A 17,275-nucleotide genomic window follows, 5' to 3' on the forward strand; every position below is an offset into this window, starting at 1 on the left:
GAGTAAACCATTATATCGATCTAGCCGCCGTTTCCATAAATATAGAAATTGGCGATGAAATATTGACGCACCTTCTCATCCCGGAAAGCCGGCTCCATTCGCTAACATGCATCAATGAATCACGTCTTCTGTTGGGATTGTTGGACCAAATCACGAATTACTATAGATTGAATGTAATCAAAACGAAGTATCTAATCTATTGCAATAGGGTAAAGGAAGTCTTCCCTGTCAAAAAATACTGACTTCGCTGAAAGGCGATCGCGAAGCCGTCACACGGCACGCAATCTGTTTTTAATGACGTCACCACAAAAAACTTACATAAATTTTTGAAATAGATATATGCATTATCCTTTTAGAGACAATAACACTGAAACCACTGAAATTACAATCATTAAATTTTTTTTTATTCAAGCCAACCAGTTACAAACTTTTGAAATTTCATATCCGTTAGTCGGGGCTAAAGATCAAGGTTGCTGGTTTTCGTCAACTGTGTTAAAAAGCGTGAGGTACTATCACGATAAATCAACAGTTTTCGGGTTGATTTCTCGTTTTTCCCGCAGTTTTATAAGATATGGCGAATCGCACAGTGAAAGATGCGGTTACTGTGAAAGGAACAAATCCGCAGTATTTGGTGGAAAAGATTATAAGATCGCGTATTTATGACAGCAAGTATTGGAAAGAAGAATGCTTTGCTCTTACAGGTAAATTAATACCAGAACGATTTCCTGGTCTGGGAGTTCATTTATGGTTGATTGATACCGGTACCGTACTGTATCATTTAATACAGTAATATTGTAATCTGTGGGTTTGAAACAGGGTTATTTGTAAATTTGAGCAGTTCTCAAATTCCCCTCATGCTGACATTAATAAAGAACCTCAATTATAACAGTGATTGCAAACCACACCTTTACGAGGTAATTTGGGCCTTTACGGTATATCAGCACAAACTAGCACAGTGCAATAAACTAAACCTGTAAAACGAATCAGAAAACGACACCATTAGATTCTTCGGAAAAAATAATTCTATTTATAGAAGGCTGGATAGGAAAATTTTAGGTAGCATTCAAGAGTTTATATGTCTGGATGAGCTATTACAATGAAAAGTCACAAATAATTACAGCGTTTAAGTATCAAACTTTAATCGATTCTACTGGAAAAAATGTATGACTCTATTCTTTAATCATCAGATATTTATAAAGGCCCATCCCCAGCATGAATGTTTGTTCAAAATCATATGAACATGCTTAAATTTATCCCTACGCAGCCTTCCAATTTTCATTATCATGCGTTGTCTCCTTATTTGTCCCAACTTGGTTTGTTGGAATATTGTTTGGTCTATATCACTTATGGTATATATTACAATTGTTGTTTGGCAGTTAACAGTCATTACTTATCGATCTTAAGATCGGTAAGTATATTGATAGGTATTTGTCTGTATGTATGTCTGTCTGTGTGTCTGTTAGATGCACGCGATATCTCACGAAAGCGAGGTTGAATCTGCTCCAGATTTTGCATGTGCATTCATCTTATCTCGGACCAGAAGCCTATTGATTTTGGGCGAATTATGTCGTATAATTAGCGAGTTATCAATCAATTATTGATATAGTGATCTAGATTTTTTAAAGCGAGAGAATTTCGAAACCCGCCGAGTGTGTGTGTGCGATGCGCAGTGCGCAAGTTACAAGAGCGGATGAATCGAAACTGCAGTTTCTGTTTTGGGGGATCCCCTAACTATCGATCGATAAGTCTTCGGTTTTCAACCGATATTCTCGTTGTATATTCAGGGTTGCATTTCGTGCAATCGTGTTTAACATATTGCAGGTCTTATACATCCCGATGTCTGAATTTCTTTTACATTCATATCTAGTCTACTAATTTTTTATTGATTGTGATGAATAATCACATTTTTATTTTTAGCCGAGCTGCTTGTAGACAAGGCAATGGAACTTAAGTACATTGGTGGAGTTTATGGAGGAAATATCAAACCAACACCTTTCTTATGTTTGATTTTGAAAATGCTTCAGATTCAACCAGACAAAGATATTATTGTGGAATTTATAAAGACAGAGGATTTCAAGTAAGTCCAAATGAAAGCCATGCTCAGTTGTAGGAAAATTTTAAGAACAGTTTCTTTTTTTATCGATTGGGTTTCTACAAGACCAACTACTTTTCCGTTTTCTATGCTTTTGCGTCGGTGGATCCGTATGCATATAATGCAAGGATGCTGTAGCAAGAGTGAAGATAACTATCCTGAGTAATTCAATAAATAGTCTTGCTGCACACTAACACAAATATATTTTTGTAACGTTTCGTCTGACCACGGTCAAACTTCCTCAGACTTCCTCGGAGTTGAAATATGTATGTCTGAGGAAGTTTGACCGTGGTCAGACGAAACGTTACAGAAATATATTTGTGTTAGTGTGCAGCAAGACTCTTGAATCACTTAGGATCAGTGTTCACTATTAGCGCACTTTTTTGCGAAAATTGCGAAGCACTTTCGCAACTTTTTTTAGGGACTGCGAAATAGCACTTTTTTCCGATTTTGAAGAGAAATAGCACTTTTTTCCGATTTTGAAAGGGAATAAAAATTCAAAGTTAACAAATATTTTCGAGTATTAAGTTGACAAATAAGTAACATACTGGTACTTTTGTAACTCAATTCTGCATATCATAACGATATTTACCGGAATTCTAACCTATGAGATGCAGACATAGGAGATAAAGCTTTTGCATTAACGGCAAAATTCTTGTTTATAATATGATTATTATACAAGCACACGGATTCCGCTTCTCCCGCAAAAAACGCTCCCGGGGCGTTTCTTTGAACGAGAGTGGTCATGTCATGTGACTATCAATGATATCGATGAATTCAAAATGACTATAAAAAGTGTTAGTAACTGTTTTAGTCACTTTGGATGAATTGTGACCAAACTGCACGATTTTCAAATCAGACGAAACTTTTAGCAGCATGTCACAGATTTGCAAAATCAACAAATTCACAAAATACCATTAAGTGCCATTTTATTGTAATTACAATGTTGAAAGGACGTGGCATTTTCCGGAATTTGGCGATAATTACACAACTATTTCTCATTGATATGCGAGGAGGGGTGGGCAAAATTCAATATTTTTTTAAATCGAATATTTTTAAGGAGTACCGAATAAACGTGGTGGAAACATTAAAAAATCGGCAACAAAGCCTTTTTACTGGTTAATTCCGTTGTAATCGCTAATTGTTCTTGTCACCCACCGATCGTTTTGGCGGCGATATCCAGGTTTTGTGCCTATCCTGAATGTTGATTTGAAATAGTGATTGAATAATTCGGCAATAAAAGCATTTCTGCGTGGTCATAAGGCGAGATGACGTTAATGAACAGCACTTCTTTTACAGGATATTTTACGTATGCGACTTAATGCTAAAAAGATTGGGCTCGAGTGCTTTTTTTTTCGAGTGCTCGAGTGCCTAATAGAGGTCAGGCGCTAATTGTAACTAATTCCCTCAAGTTTCAACCTGTTTTCAACAAAACAATACCCCGGCGATAATTATAGCTAAAATGTTACCGAGCAATTCACAATTTTATTTATGGAATTTGCAAATTCACCAGTTTCTTGACGATTTTGATATTGTCACGCCCTAATTATTAGGCGGTTTGACGGGTTCTTTGTTCCATTCTTCAGAAAGTTCTGACACGGGGGATATAGAATACTGAATCCGGAGGGTTTAATCCCTGTCCACTTACTGGTGATTTTCCGTTTTGAAATGCGTGAAACATTCTCTATTTTAAATTAAATGACGTTTTGCGGGCTAGAGTTCTCCCCGAAAATGATGTGTTCCAGACGTTAGTTAGACGATAGATAAAACATTAAATTAATAATTTTCGTGACGCCCCGTTTTCGAAAATACAAAGTTATATCGCAAAAAAATGCGTTATGATACATTTGGAATGAAACATTATTTACGGTGAATTCAGATCAAATTTTACTCTCCATGACACCCGTATCCGAAAATACAGTTGTATCTCGAAAAATGTGTTTTGTTACATTTAAAATAAAACATTTTTGCGATTAATTTAGATCATATTTTGCTTTTCACGACACCGGTTTCCGAAAATACAAGGTTATATCGCGAAAATGTGTTTTGTTACATTTAAAATAAAACATTTTTGCGATCAATTTAGATCATATTTTACTTTTCAGGACACCCGTTTTCGAAAATACAACGTTATATCGCAAATGTGTTTTGTTACATTTAAAATAAAACATTTTTGAAATTAATTTAGATCAAATTTTACCTTTCACGGCAACCCGTTTCCGAAAATACAAAGTTATATCACAAAAAATGCGTTTTGTTACATTTATTTTGCATTCCCGATAAAATACATATTTTCCCTAATTAAGGTCCTCGATGAATCTGTTCCTGTCGTTCAAGCTCAACACACGTTTGGACGAGTGTGGGGTGGTTTTTTGATCGACGATAAATTAAAAAGTTGCCACACGTTATTTGTATAACGATAATAACTGAAAATTAAGATTTTATAATAGAAGTGAATTTGTCTCAAGATGGTATTTTACGATTCCTGCCCACAGAAAATAAACACGATGACAGGCTTGGTTATAATTGATATTCGTTTAATTTATTTTACACTATCAATAAACGCGCCACACCAATTGCGACCATATAAATTGCAGTCGCATCGGTATGGACTGTATGTTTTTGGCGCTCTCAAATTAATAATAATTTTCAACAAAACAATACCCCGACGGTCATTAAAGCTGAATTCGTTACCGAATAATTCGCAATTTTATTTACGGAATTGCAATTTCAAGATCCCACTTGACGATTTTGATGATGTCATGCCCTAATTATTACTGCTTAAATGCCTCAAAATACAACAAATGTAATCATTTTCGACGATAACAGGCGCAACAATTCGTAAACGAGCCGTTATAACGAAATTCGCGATTGATTTTACCTCTCTCTTGTTTACAATTTTAACATCCCGCCGGCCATGTATGGTCGAATAAAATGTTCACATATTCGAAACATGACTTGGCCAAGGATGGAAGGGATCACTAAAGAGCTAATAGAAAGTACATACGCGAGGGTATGATATTTATATCGAGAATATTTGTGAGCATATCACAGGACCGAAATATTTTGCACCCGGCTGTTTGTTGGCAGAACAACGATACGCTAAAGTTAATTGATCGAATACAGGGAAGTATTTATTTATCATCTCACTTGCGAACATCGAGGTTTTGGCGGAATTGTACGATCATGTTGTCTTTCTTAAATAATAACTTTTTCAATAAATGTTCATTTTACTTTTGCGTCTTTATTATATGTCTGGTTTTCATTTATTTTAAATTCGAAATTGTCCGAAATACTCCAACAGGTGTATAGGTACAATAATAATAGTACTTACCAAAGTACCTACCAGGGAAGTTTAATACACACGATGTGTAAAGGGCGTCGCAACTCCCGTTTATTAATTATAAATTTTTTTACATTCTGCTTAAAAAACAACGGCAGTCATCTCACGTAACTCTCGCGACCAAATCTTTTTTGTTTTGTATGGCATCGTCTTGGCGACGAATTTATTGCCGACTGAATTTTAATTGTGTTTTAGGTTAGTTATTTTCTGTTTGTTGGTTTCTAAACTTTACAAACTTGGGTAGCAATTACTATTAATGTGAGATTTGTGCATATGAACGATTGAATATCGCGACTGGATGTCCGATATCTGAGAATGCGTAATTCCCAATATATGATGTTTTCTGCCCGATTTAAACTAACTCGGACGCAAACCAAGGCATGTGGACATTTAAAAATTACTTGTCTTTGGGTAAGCTCTGAAATAGTATAATATAAATGTAAATGAGAAATTAGGTCACGCTAGCTCACGAAACGGGAGGATTTTCAAAGTGATCTTGTGTAATATTTTGGAGAAAAAAGTTTGAAAGGAAAGTAGGTCAACCTATCTCCTAAAACAGGGGAGTATCCTGCATAATATTTCGGAGGGAACGTAGGTTAACCTATCTTTTAAAACAGCCGGTGGCGACTTTCAAAGTGGTTCAAAATCACAAATTAATAATTATCAGATTAGGTTTAGGGATGAATCGAAAAGTTGAATTTCCAGCGCACCTAACCCTAATTAGTTGATTGCTATTTATATTTGGGGGGGGGGGGGGGGATTATTTTGCACCGGATTTGTACAAACGACCCACCCTGTAACTAATATGGTTTCCAGCCGGCCTGGTGTCTGTTAGATGGAAAGAGTAAAAATGTGAAAGTCTTTGCTGTTTACGCGAGTAAGCAACTGACACCGTGATACATTGCATGAAAGTTTTGTCCGCGGCAGGTGTTAGCAGATGTCATTTCGTTGCCGATGAATTCGCTTGTTTTAAATAAACATGAATTCGCTTAAAGGGAACTCAGTTAACGAAAAGGCTTCTCTTCAATTCATAATATTAACCGGAGGAGCGCTTTTTCGAGTATCTATGCCGTTTTAAATGGGTTATATGAAAGGCTAGGGCACCTAACTTGTTAAAATCGGCAAAAGCACTTTCGCACTTTTTTTTTGGACTGCGAAGCACTTTCGCACTCATAATTTGCTTAGAGTTAACACTGCTTAGGATAGTTTCTTTTTTGTTTGAAATTCTTCAACAACAGGTTCTCTTATTTTAGAAAATATATAAACGGTAGATGTCATTACATAAGCTACCTTAACATGACATGCTGCCTTCAAAAACAAAAAAACAAATACAGGTTCGGTTTTAATCGAACCTAAATATACTTGAAATCAAAAAAGGAAAATTAAAATTATCATAACTATGGCCTCAATGCCAACGTGAACATAAGTCAAAGTTTGCCTTGATTTTAAACTAGATTTCCTGCCTACTGCAATCTGTTGATTCTAAGCAGCTAATTAGCACTGGTGGTGTTGTAATGTCCCCGTTACGTCTTATCTGAGAGCTTTCTCAAAAAAAAAACTCAACTAAACTGAAAAGCAAGACAAAATTTTTATATTTGGGGTTTTTTGTTCAGTAAGTGGAGCAAAATATTTTATACTATTTCAGTTTTTTTTTTGGAACTCACTGGAAAAGAATATTATCAAATATTTTACATTTGCTCATACTTTGTATCTTATTTCTACATATGTACCGTATTTTCTCGAAATTACGCCTATCTCGCGAATAAGCCGACTCCCTAATACCAGCTTCAAAATAGTGAATTTATAAAAATTCGCATATACGCCGTTTCTACAAATCGTAATGGAAGACAGCACTTTGCGGATTACTGTCAACATAAAAGGAATTAAATCAGCGCCGACTTGAAGTACCGAATGTATGACATGAGAACATTTTTGATTGAAAATATTTTACAATCCTTATTTTATATTAACGTAGTCGAGATATCCTGAGCGGCAACGGCAATAAATTTGGTTATTTTTCGCAAGTCTTCTCAAACATGATTTGTGTAAGCTTCATATATGGGCTGATATATTTTATAATGTATGCCAAAGTGTCTGCCGATTATTTAATTGACTTTGTATACCAGCTGTTATTTGTGTTAATCCTTTAAAAACAAAAACGTGGCAAGCACTTCCTGCCCGATATCGGCACTTCAGAAAGAAAACGCTACCACGAGATAACGTATTTGATTTATGACCCTTCCGTTTTGCTGATTCAGGAAAAAAACGGATAACACAGCTGTCGCCTAACCCATTGACGTACAGCAATATTTATCACACCATATTCATATGTTATTTCAACTTTTCAGTTAAATGGTTGTTCAAAATAATTGAAATTACAGTTTTATTGTTAAGAATTAATGCTGTGACTGTGAGTATTATTCTACCTGATTCTTACTTGTAAATTTATGTTAATAAGTCTATATTGCTTTTCAATGCGCGGTGATTTGTATTAATGAAGGGATAAAACAGAAGGGATCAGCATAAAGCAATTTCTTTTAAATCGAATGTTGTATTAACACATTCTTATAAATCGCTGATTCGGAAGTTGCTATTAAAAGGATTTTCAAACGTCGTAGAATGAATGTCGTTTTGTGACATATTTACAAGCTCCATTATTTCGATGTTGCTCCGTAATGCGATTTGAATAATTTTATTTATCATTTAATTTTAAATATTGTGTCATCACCTCAACAGCGTAAGCGATGTCATGCATATGTAACGGTAAATATTTCAATTATAACGGTGATAAGAGTCTTTATCAGCGCAACTGAAAAGGATAACATATCGTAAAGGTGATCAAAATGAGGGCGCCGTTACTTGCGTTGTACCGCGATAGTGCACTAAATGATAACGTTTCACCACGAAACGCTGGCCGTAAATCGACGCCAATCAGACTGTACAAGCGTCACGTGTTTAACAACCAATCACAGACTGTACGAGCCCTCAGCTGTATGATGAGACAATCACACCGGCACAAGCGATTGTGTGTGTGCGTTCTTTATCGTGAGAACTTAGTGCGGTTTGAAGCTTTTGGAATTACCGGCAAGTTAGCTAAATGTCAATCTCGTTGCGTGATCAAAGTCATGCGCGAATGAGTCGATTTTTTTATGCAATCTGAGTTATGCGAGCATAAGCCGCCCCCTTAGTTTGGCAACTTTTTTTTTGTGTTTTAAACTCGGCGTATGTGCGAAAATATACGGTATGTTAGTATAGTTTAACTCAGCATTGGTCTATTTCAATGGTACTCAACTTTTTAAGCTGTGCACTCTTTTAAAATTTGTCAAGTCTTGTGCCCCACGTATAAAATAACTAGCTAACGATAAGCTAAACATAACAGATAGTAAGGCGAAAGTATGTTTTATACAAAAAACATGTTGAAAATATTCGAATAAAACGTAAATATCTAAAATAAAAATAGGTTAATATCCAAAATAAGACTGGCAAAATCAAATCTAACAAATATTTTTATTTTTTATTAGCTTCACGCCCCCTCGAAAAATTATCTACTCCCCATTTGTGAGGCGCTCCCCATCGTTTGATTACATTTGCTCATGTTTTTATTTTTTACAGATATGTCCGATGTCTTGGTGCTTTTTATCTGCGAATCACAGGAACGTCACTGGATTGCTACAAATATTTAGAACCTTTGTATAATGATTTCAGAAAAATAAAGAAACAAGGAAGAGATGGGAGTAAGTGTTTCATCCTATTTTTTGAGAAAATCTGCTCAAAGCAAGGGCCCACACTCAGAAACAAAGGAGATTTATCTATGAGTGAAATTACGGGCGATCACTAAAGTGCCAAGAGGAGATATGCTTAAAACAATGGAAATTAATCCCTGATTGAATTTACGGGCGTTCACAAAAGTGCCAAGAGCTTCTGGGACTAAAGAGTCCTTAGGTCATTGAAGTCTTCCATCTAATTTTCAAGCATAGATTGCTGTCCTTCCAAAAACAGCAGCTCCTTCCTTATTACTGTCTGCTTGTTAGAGCTTTCTTGCAGTGAGAAAACCTCATAAAAAAAGCATAGCAACCCCTATTTTAAAAATTCAGTTGTTTTCTTATGGTTCAGCTGATTTTGGTATTTTATTTTTATTTATTTTTTTATCATGAATTTTTTGAGTTGTTTGAATAGATATAGGGTCTGAGAAACATCTATAATGCATAAGAATAAGTACTCCCATAGTTTGTGTACCATGTTAGGTTTAGGCCATAATTTTATTCCAATTATCTATTACGAGTTGGGGGACTGTTCGTGTTAGCCAAGTGAATATACCCCCTGCCCTTCGGCTTCCCTCCCTTTACACAACTTGATGTAAAATAGGCGAACAAAATTATTTACCTCCATATTGGTGCACATACTTCTTGAGCGCCTAAGAATCGCTCCAAAATATGACTTGTACATAACTATAATATTATTTACAGATTTTGTGATCGCACATGTTGATGAATTCATTGATACCCTTTTACGAGAAGATCGTGAATGTGATATTATATTACCCAGAATTCAGGTTCGTTGATATTATTCTATATATTGCTTGAATCTGGGACAAAAGGGCGAATATTGGAATTTAAAAAAATTTGGTTTGAAAAATAACAAAGAAGTATGTGATGTTATCAAAAGACGGGTTTATATTCCTTTGGCTATAAACAAGGCTCTGCATCCATCTACAGATAGTGTAAGGAGCATTGTCTATCTAATTTATTACATCCTGGATGCGATTGTGTGTATGAAGCCTGATTTAAACCCAGTGGTAACTAATCATAGTTCGAGGATATATTCACAGAAGTATTTCAATTCAATAAAGAGTTGGCGAGTTTAAAACAAAAATTATAATATTTCTTTAAAACAGCGTTTTCATGTTTAGCCTTGATTTTTTTCTCAAAGAAGTATTCTATATTATGCTTGTTCATGTCTTCTACCCTGAACAAGGCCTTAAACAAGCAGCCACAGGTATCTGAGATGTAGGGATGGGCAATATAGAATACCGAATCCGGAGGATTCGAATCCCAAAGTATTCGAATCCAACGGGATCCGATAACAGGATTCGGTTTCCGCCTCTCCGGCGCCAAGCGTCAATTTTTGTATTTCGAGTTTCTAATTTATCAATTAAAGACGAGCGTTTTTTCTCGCGTCGAAATCTCACGAGCGTTTTTTCTCTCGTGGAAATCTCTCTCGTTTAACATAACTTGCGTCTGCTCGTAAAATCGGTAAACATCAAACACTGTAATCTCAATCTGCATATTCAGAACAAGAAGTCGGCGAAGTACACCTCACGGCGAAGACTCGTTATTGCACCGTTTTTGCGTTCTACTGATTTGCTATATAGCTAACGTATAATAATATTAATTATTTGTGCCGACTTACTAGCGATATTCCGATAGTCTTATTGCAACAATCTTCAATTGTTTACAGACGTGCCTTGCTTCATTTTACATTAAGATATCTCGAGACCTGCGAGTTTTACCACAAAAAGATGCATGTAAACCAAAAGCCAGGCGTTGAATGTTAGAACATTGCTTGTGATTAATTTAGATCAAATAATATTTACGAATAATTTATTACACCATTTTCCGAAATACAAAGTTATATCGCAATACGCGAAAATCTGTCACATTCAAACTCCACTCTCAAAACATTACATCTGTATCGGTCCGTTTCTATCGTTCAAAATAGACGCATCTGGCGAAGATAGTGACGTATTGAGTTTATGCACGGCCAAGTCTGGGTAGATTAAGTATGTAATGATAGTTATTAGGTAATAACATCTAAAGACTAATTCATTTTCTAATAGATGTTATTGCCTAATAACTAAGTACTGAATCGCGTTTACAGGAACTTGGTTTTACTTGCTCGCACAGAATAAAAAGGTTTTACTTGCCTGCACAGAATAAAAAGTTGATTTTAATTGATGGTGGAACCACCAACGGCCGCGTAGGTTGCAGTGGCCACACGCTGGTCCTGCATCTAATTAATTCTCAGCGGGTATGTTTTAGTTCACTAGGCATATTAATAATGATTAATGCCGTTTCATATCTCTTTTTGTATATAACCGCTTACTATTAAAGTGTGTGAAGCGTGTCTTAATTTAGCATATCGGTGTTTAGGGATTACATACATTTGGAACTATTGAAGGCAAAAAATATTGTAATATTCTTGAATTTTATTGCCCTGAGAAATGCCCGTTTAATCCAGTGTTCAGGACATTTCCAAATAAATAATACATTTATAGTTATACATTTAAAACTTTTTAACATCTAAATCCAGCATTGTGGAAATTCCCACTTTTTGAATAAGTATGAAAAAAGAATAGGATTCGGTATTCTGGATTCGATTTAACTATTCTAGAATATTCTAGAATAGTAAATTATTCTACATTGCCCATCCCTACTGAGATGTCAACACAATTAAGTCTAGCGCTTTAACCACTAGGCCAGGGTGGTCCAAACCCCGCCACTCTTTTATCTGTGGCCCGCGTCGCATTCGAAGAGGAATCAAAAATCGCATTTCGTGTTGTTTCGTCTTAAAATTAACCAAAAAATCTTTTAACATATTGTTGCATCATTAATGTCACTGAATTGACTAGTGTTATGGCTTGCTGAGGCAACTAGCGAAGTTAAACGAGCAAAGTTCTTGGCACTATTGTGGCCCGTGAACAATGTAAAAGTAATTTTGTGGCCCGCGGAGCTGCCAATCTTGGACCACCCTGCACTATGCCATTGAGCCACTGATTCATAGAGTCATTTGCTGTAAGGTAATTCTCTACAGAATTTTAAAACTTTGATAGCGTTGCAGTAAAATATTTTTTTTTATTAGAAGCGACACATTTTAGAAGAAAACGAAAAGCTAGAGGTCCGAGTATCAGCTTTAGAAGATGATCTCGATGATTTAGGTGAATCAAGTGATGATGAAGCACCTCCGTCACCTGTACCTGAGAGAAAAGAAATTTTACGAAGGCACAGAAGTCCATCACCAAGGTATAATCTTAGTAATAAAGAAAAGAAAAACAATGTCTTGATATTTATTTCAGTTCTTTGAAGGGCGCTTCAGAAGTGTGTGTATCAAAATGGAGGTAACTAATTTTGTTCGCCTACTTTACATCAAGTTGTGTGAAGGAACTGAAACCTATGGGAAGGGGTATATTCACTTGGCAAACACAGACAGTCCCCGAACTAGTAATAGAATTAAACTAAGGAAAATAGAATAAAATTATGGCCTAACCCCAACCTGGTACACACACTACGGGAGTACCTTTGAAGGCTGTTCGCTTTCATATGGAAAACGTTCTTGAGTTTTTTTTTCATGGATAATAATTGATTCATGTCACTTAATTAATGCACAGTTCATCACCAAGGCACAATGATTGTCTATATACTGTCTCCGTTCATCGGAGGAAGTTCACTTTCATTGGCAAAATACTCTTATGATAGTTTTTTTATGGATTACGGTTCCGTGATGCATGCAACCCAACCTAAAATGTTCCAGTTTGTTAGTCTGTTCAGTGTTCAGTTTGTTTAATTTGCCCAACAGTCTCAAAATGCTCCTGACAATTCTCTCACAGCAAGATCACAAGCATCCACCTAATCCAGAAAATTGATTGATTTCTGAGTAAAGCTATGCAATAAAAGGTTTGCAATGGTGTAAAAAATCTAATTGGTCTGGTATTATCATTTTTCTAGGCATCGTAGAGATCATGATAGAATCAGAAGGTCTCCTTCTCCAAGATATAGAAGATCAAGAAGTAGATCACCAAGAAGAAGACACAGAAGGTGTGTGGAGCTATAGAGCAGGGCTACTCAACTATTTTTACCGAAGATCCGCATACAAAACTTCAAAAAATATTTGAGTCCGGTCTTTCCAGAAATTATATTTCAGGATCCTTAAACACACACTTCCTCGGCAGACTAATGATTATTAACTATTCAAGATTGTTTATTATGGCATTATAGTTTTTTTCATATATATTTAAATCTATAAAAGTGATTTTATAAAAGGAAACTTCAAAAGTGGGGCTAATGATCCAAAATAAAGAATTAGGCGCAGTCCGAATCGAATGCCCGAAAGGTCCGGATTTGGACCACAGTCCGCCAGTTGAGTAGCCCTGCTATACCATACTGACCTGAAGTATTGCCTTTATTAACACAGAAATCCGTTTCCTTGTGTTGCAAAACAAATAGCAAATATATTCAACAGTGTCTGACAATATGGTTTGAATTCATTACCTGTTCTGCTAGAATATTGAATACCTAATCCAGGGCTGGAGCAGAAGCCGTGACATTTTGGTAGAGCTGGAGTCGGAGATGTAACTAAGCTTACCATGTCAGATGGAGCGAGAGAGATGGAGATTACCTAACCATTTAATTATTTTCTTACATAAATTTTTAATAGTATTGAAATTTTTTAAATGGTATTTAAATATTGAAACCTATCCTTTTCAGCTCATAAATTTTTCAATTTTTAATTTATGATGTTAATTTAAAGATTTCAATTTGAATTTATATATTTGAAGCTCCCTCTCCTGCAAAACTGCATTGGGAAGATATTCCATGGTGTGGTCACAATTAGAAACCTTAATGAAGCTGAAGTCGCAGCTTGAGCTCAATTCCGACGCTAAAAATTTTTCTCAGGACTCAGGAGCCCGAGCCACAGTTCGTATCTATTGTGGCTCCTGAACTGGAGCCAGTGTGATCTGTAACCAGCTTCCCAGCCCTATATCATAATGCATGCATCATGATTTAAATTATCAATTCCCACAAAAATCAAAGAATTAAACTAATTTGTATTTTTGTCTCTGTATAGTCGGACACCACCAAGGCGACATCGTTATGACAGATCACGTTCAAGATCTCCGTATAAATCATCTCATCACAGACATAAGGATGATGAACACAAGTCAGTAATGCGATATTGTCTTTTTTAATTTTTAAGAGTTTTGCCTTACATAACGTCACAATAACACTGGGTGCACAGAATTGATTATATAAATTAGCTACCTAGGAAAAACGTCCAACTAGTATTCAACTGTTTAACTAGACTAAAACATGGCATTGAAAAATTTTGCTTGCTTTAGAGCAGGGTTTGCAGATTTAACGCAACGACAAGTGCAAAAAGAGTTAGGTTTTTATGTTTGATGTGGAGAATTCAGAGTGTTGAAAAAGACCACACTAAATGGCTTGGTGGGCCAGGTTGTGGCCCGCGAGCCACCTGTTGCACACCCCTGCATTTAGAGTTTTAAGCATTCATTTAAAGACAATTGGAATACAACCCATGCATATATAGGTACCGTAAATAATACCTGCGATAATATTGAGTATCATTGCGCATGTTAAGAGAAAATGGATGACGCTGAAAATTTGGAGCTTCAGAAGTATGTGTACCAATATGGAAGTAACTAATTTTGTTCGCCTACTTTACATCAAGTTGTGTGAAGGGATTGAAACCTATAGGGTTATATTCACTCAGCTAACACGGACAGTCCCCGAACTTGTAATATAACTTAAATAAGAAAAATTTGAATAAAATTATGGCCTAACCCTAACCTGGTACATATACTACGGGATTATCGAAAGTTTTTAATCACCTCTATATCTCCACATACAGATCAAAGAAGAAACACAAGAAGAATAAAAAGGAAAAGAAGAAAGAAAAATCTGGAGAAGATTTGGAAATCCAACAAGCAAATGAATTGAGGGCAAAGTTGGGACTAAAACCATTAAAATGAGACGACATGAGAACTCGTTAAACAGAGCAACTGGCCAAATTCAGATCACAGAAACTTAGTGCTGCAGGCTCAGAATGCTGTGTCAAAATATTGACTATAAAGAGCAATGCAATGCTGCTCATTTTGTTGCTACAATTATGTACCTTTTCATTAGGTATTAAAACAAAAACGCATTACATGTTGCAACATGGCCACTGAACAAATTTATGAAACTTGAGTACCGCAGACCAAACAAAATTAAGATTACTACATTGACAATTTGAGCAATTTATATCGATGCTACCGGTATGTGGCTCAGTTTGTTGACCTGATGTTGAAAGAAAGCTTCATCCTACTTAGACCCCTGCCGCCATGATTTATTACTTGATATCGGCCAACCTTTTTAAACTGAGAATGCTTTATCGAAATATTGAAATAAAAAATAATGTGAGCTGGGAAATCTAATGTCTGTATATTGCTGCATCGTCATTGGAAGAACACTACATTTCTTAAGCCCTTTGTGTATAGATCTCATTCCCTGCTACATTCTATACTTTGACGAGCTGTGATTGTGATGTCGCAGCGATGTAATTTGTGGGTGGCTTGGAAATGACATATGTGAAAATTGTTAAGCCATGCCCTTGTACTTGTGGTCAGGGGGGTATGGCGGTTGGGAACCTCCTCTTTCAAAATGTAGAAAAACACCTTTTTTATCACATTCTTTAATTTTTTTTAGCTTGAAATACATTTAGATCTTCAAGACTTGAAAACCCACTTTTTTCTGCCTTGGCCAGACCCGCTAGCTCAGGGTTCCCCAAACTGAAGTCCACGGACCGCTGGAGGTCCGTGATGACTGCACAGGGGTCCGCGACGATATGAAAGAGTTTGATCGATCTTTAATGATTGATTTAAAGCCATTGCATATTTCTGTTTGATCGTTGCAGACGAAACTGTTGTTAGAACGGTTAAATAGAAAAACCATATGTGGAAGGCAGCATTTTGATTTCTTACTAATTTGATGACAAAATTCAGGTCGAGATTTGCTGTCGGAACTACGAGTTTGTTCTCATCAATTGCTAAGACAATTGATAACTTGTGCAGTCTAAAGCAATCTCATCCAACGAATTATTATCTTCAGTGTTATCGTGATTTAGATGAAACATTACCTGTCCTCGTTTGTTAGGCAAAGGAATTGATACGACATAGACCGTCAAAAATAAGATTATTAAAACATGGGCCGCGTCCCAAAAAGTTTGGGAAATACTGCGCTAGCTGTTACGCTCCAACTAGACAATTTAAATTTATAACCCCACTTTGAAAATTCTTGGCCACGCCCATGCTTCTGGTACTAAACTACATGGGCATACTTGGATGCATTTTGTATTCATATTAGCACCAAATTTTATCCACTTTGTCCCTTTCAGCTTTACATGCTAAACTAGCATAACTTAATTACTGTATTCCCTTTTTATAAATTGTTGTTTACTATGATACTTAAGATGGTCTTTCACAAATGATAGACTTACAAATAATGCAGACAAAATTGTGCAAATTTAACCAAATTATTCTGATTTTTTCAATTCTATTTAATGGGTGTTTTCCCAAGTTTTACTTCCTTGATTACTTCCCTAAGATTAACGAATCAGCAAACTGTTAACAGTTTAGTAACATTTGAAATTTTTTGTGGGGTCTTAATATTAGATCTTTATTTGTCAGTTTTTAATGTCTTTACAAAATTTGGGAATAAATCAGATAACTCAATGGTCATTTTGTATTTCAATTTATTTTTAGGTGTAGTGATCGAAGCCCAAATATATCTGACAGGCTAGGTTTTAACCTTTGCCAGACTGGGAAGATTATATTGCTTTGTGAGAGTTTGTTTTTGGCTTGGTTCACTGATGTTGTTTATTTAATTAGCAATATTTTTATTTATTGAATATTTAATCTGCACTATAGATAGGGCGTGAGCACAACGCAAGAAAAGGATCCCGAAGTGATAGAAAAAATATTTTAATGCACTGTTGGGGAGGAGTAAATAGCTTCGATATATTCCTAGGGCAGAATTTATTGAAAAATGTTGGATACCACTAGGCAAGCA

General features: G+C 35.8%; 1 protein-coding gene across 1 annotated transcript; it reads left to right on the forward strand.

Annotated features, from left to right (window-relative positions):
• Positions 1-450: 450 nt before the first annotated feature.
• On the forward strand, positions 451-16,944 carry LOC120347727 (pre-mRNA-splicing factor 38A-like). Its single transcript, XM_039417793.2, has 8 exons — positions 451-701; positions 1,918-2,077; positions 9,048-9,169; positions 9,902-9,987; positions 12,294-12,454; positions 13,157-13,246; positions 14,277-14,369; positions 15,078-16,944. Exons 1-8 carry the CDS (start codon positions 572-574, stop codon positions 15,196-15,198), a joined length of 963 nt encoding a protein of 320 aa, XP_039273727.1. The 5' UTR covers positions 451-571; the 3' UTR covers positions 15,199-16,944.
• The last annotated feature ends 331 nt before the right edge of the window (positions 16,945-17,275 follow it).

The sequence above is a fragment of the Styela clava genome, chromosome 11, assembly GCF_964204865.1.
Source record: "Styela clava chromosome 11, kaStyClav1.hap1.2, whole genome shotgun sequence".
NCBI lineage: Eukaryota > Metazoa > Chordata > Ascidiacea > Stolidobranchia > Styelidae > Styela > Styela clava.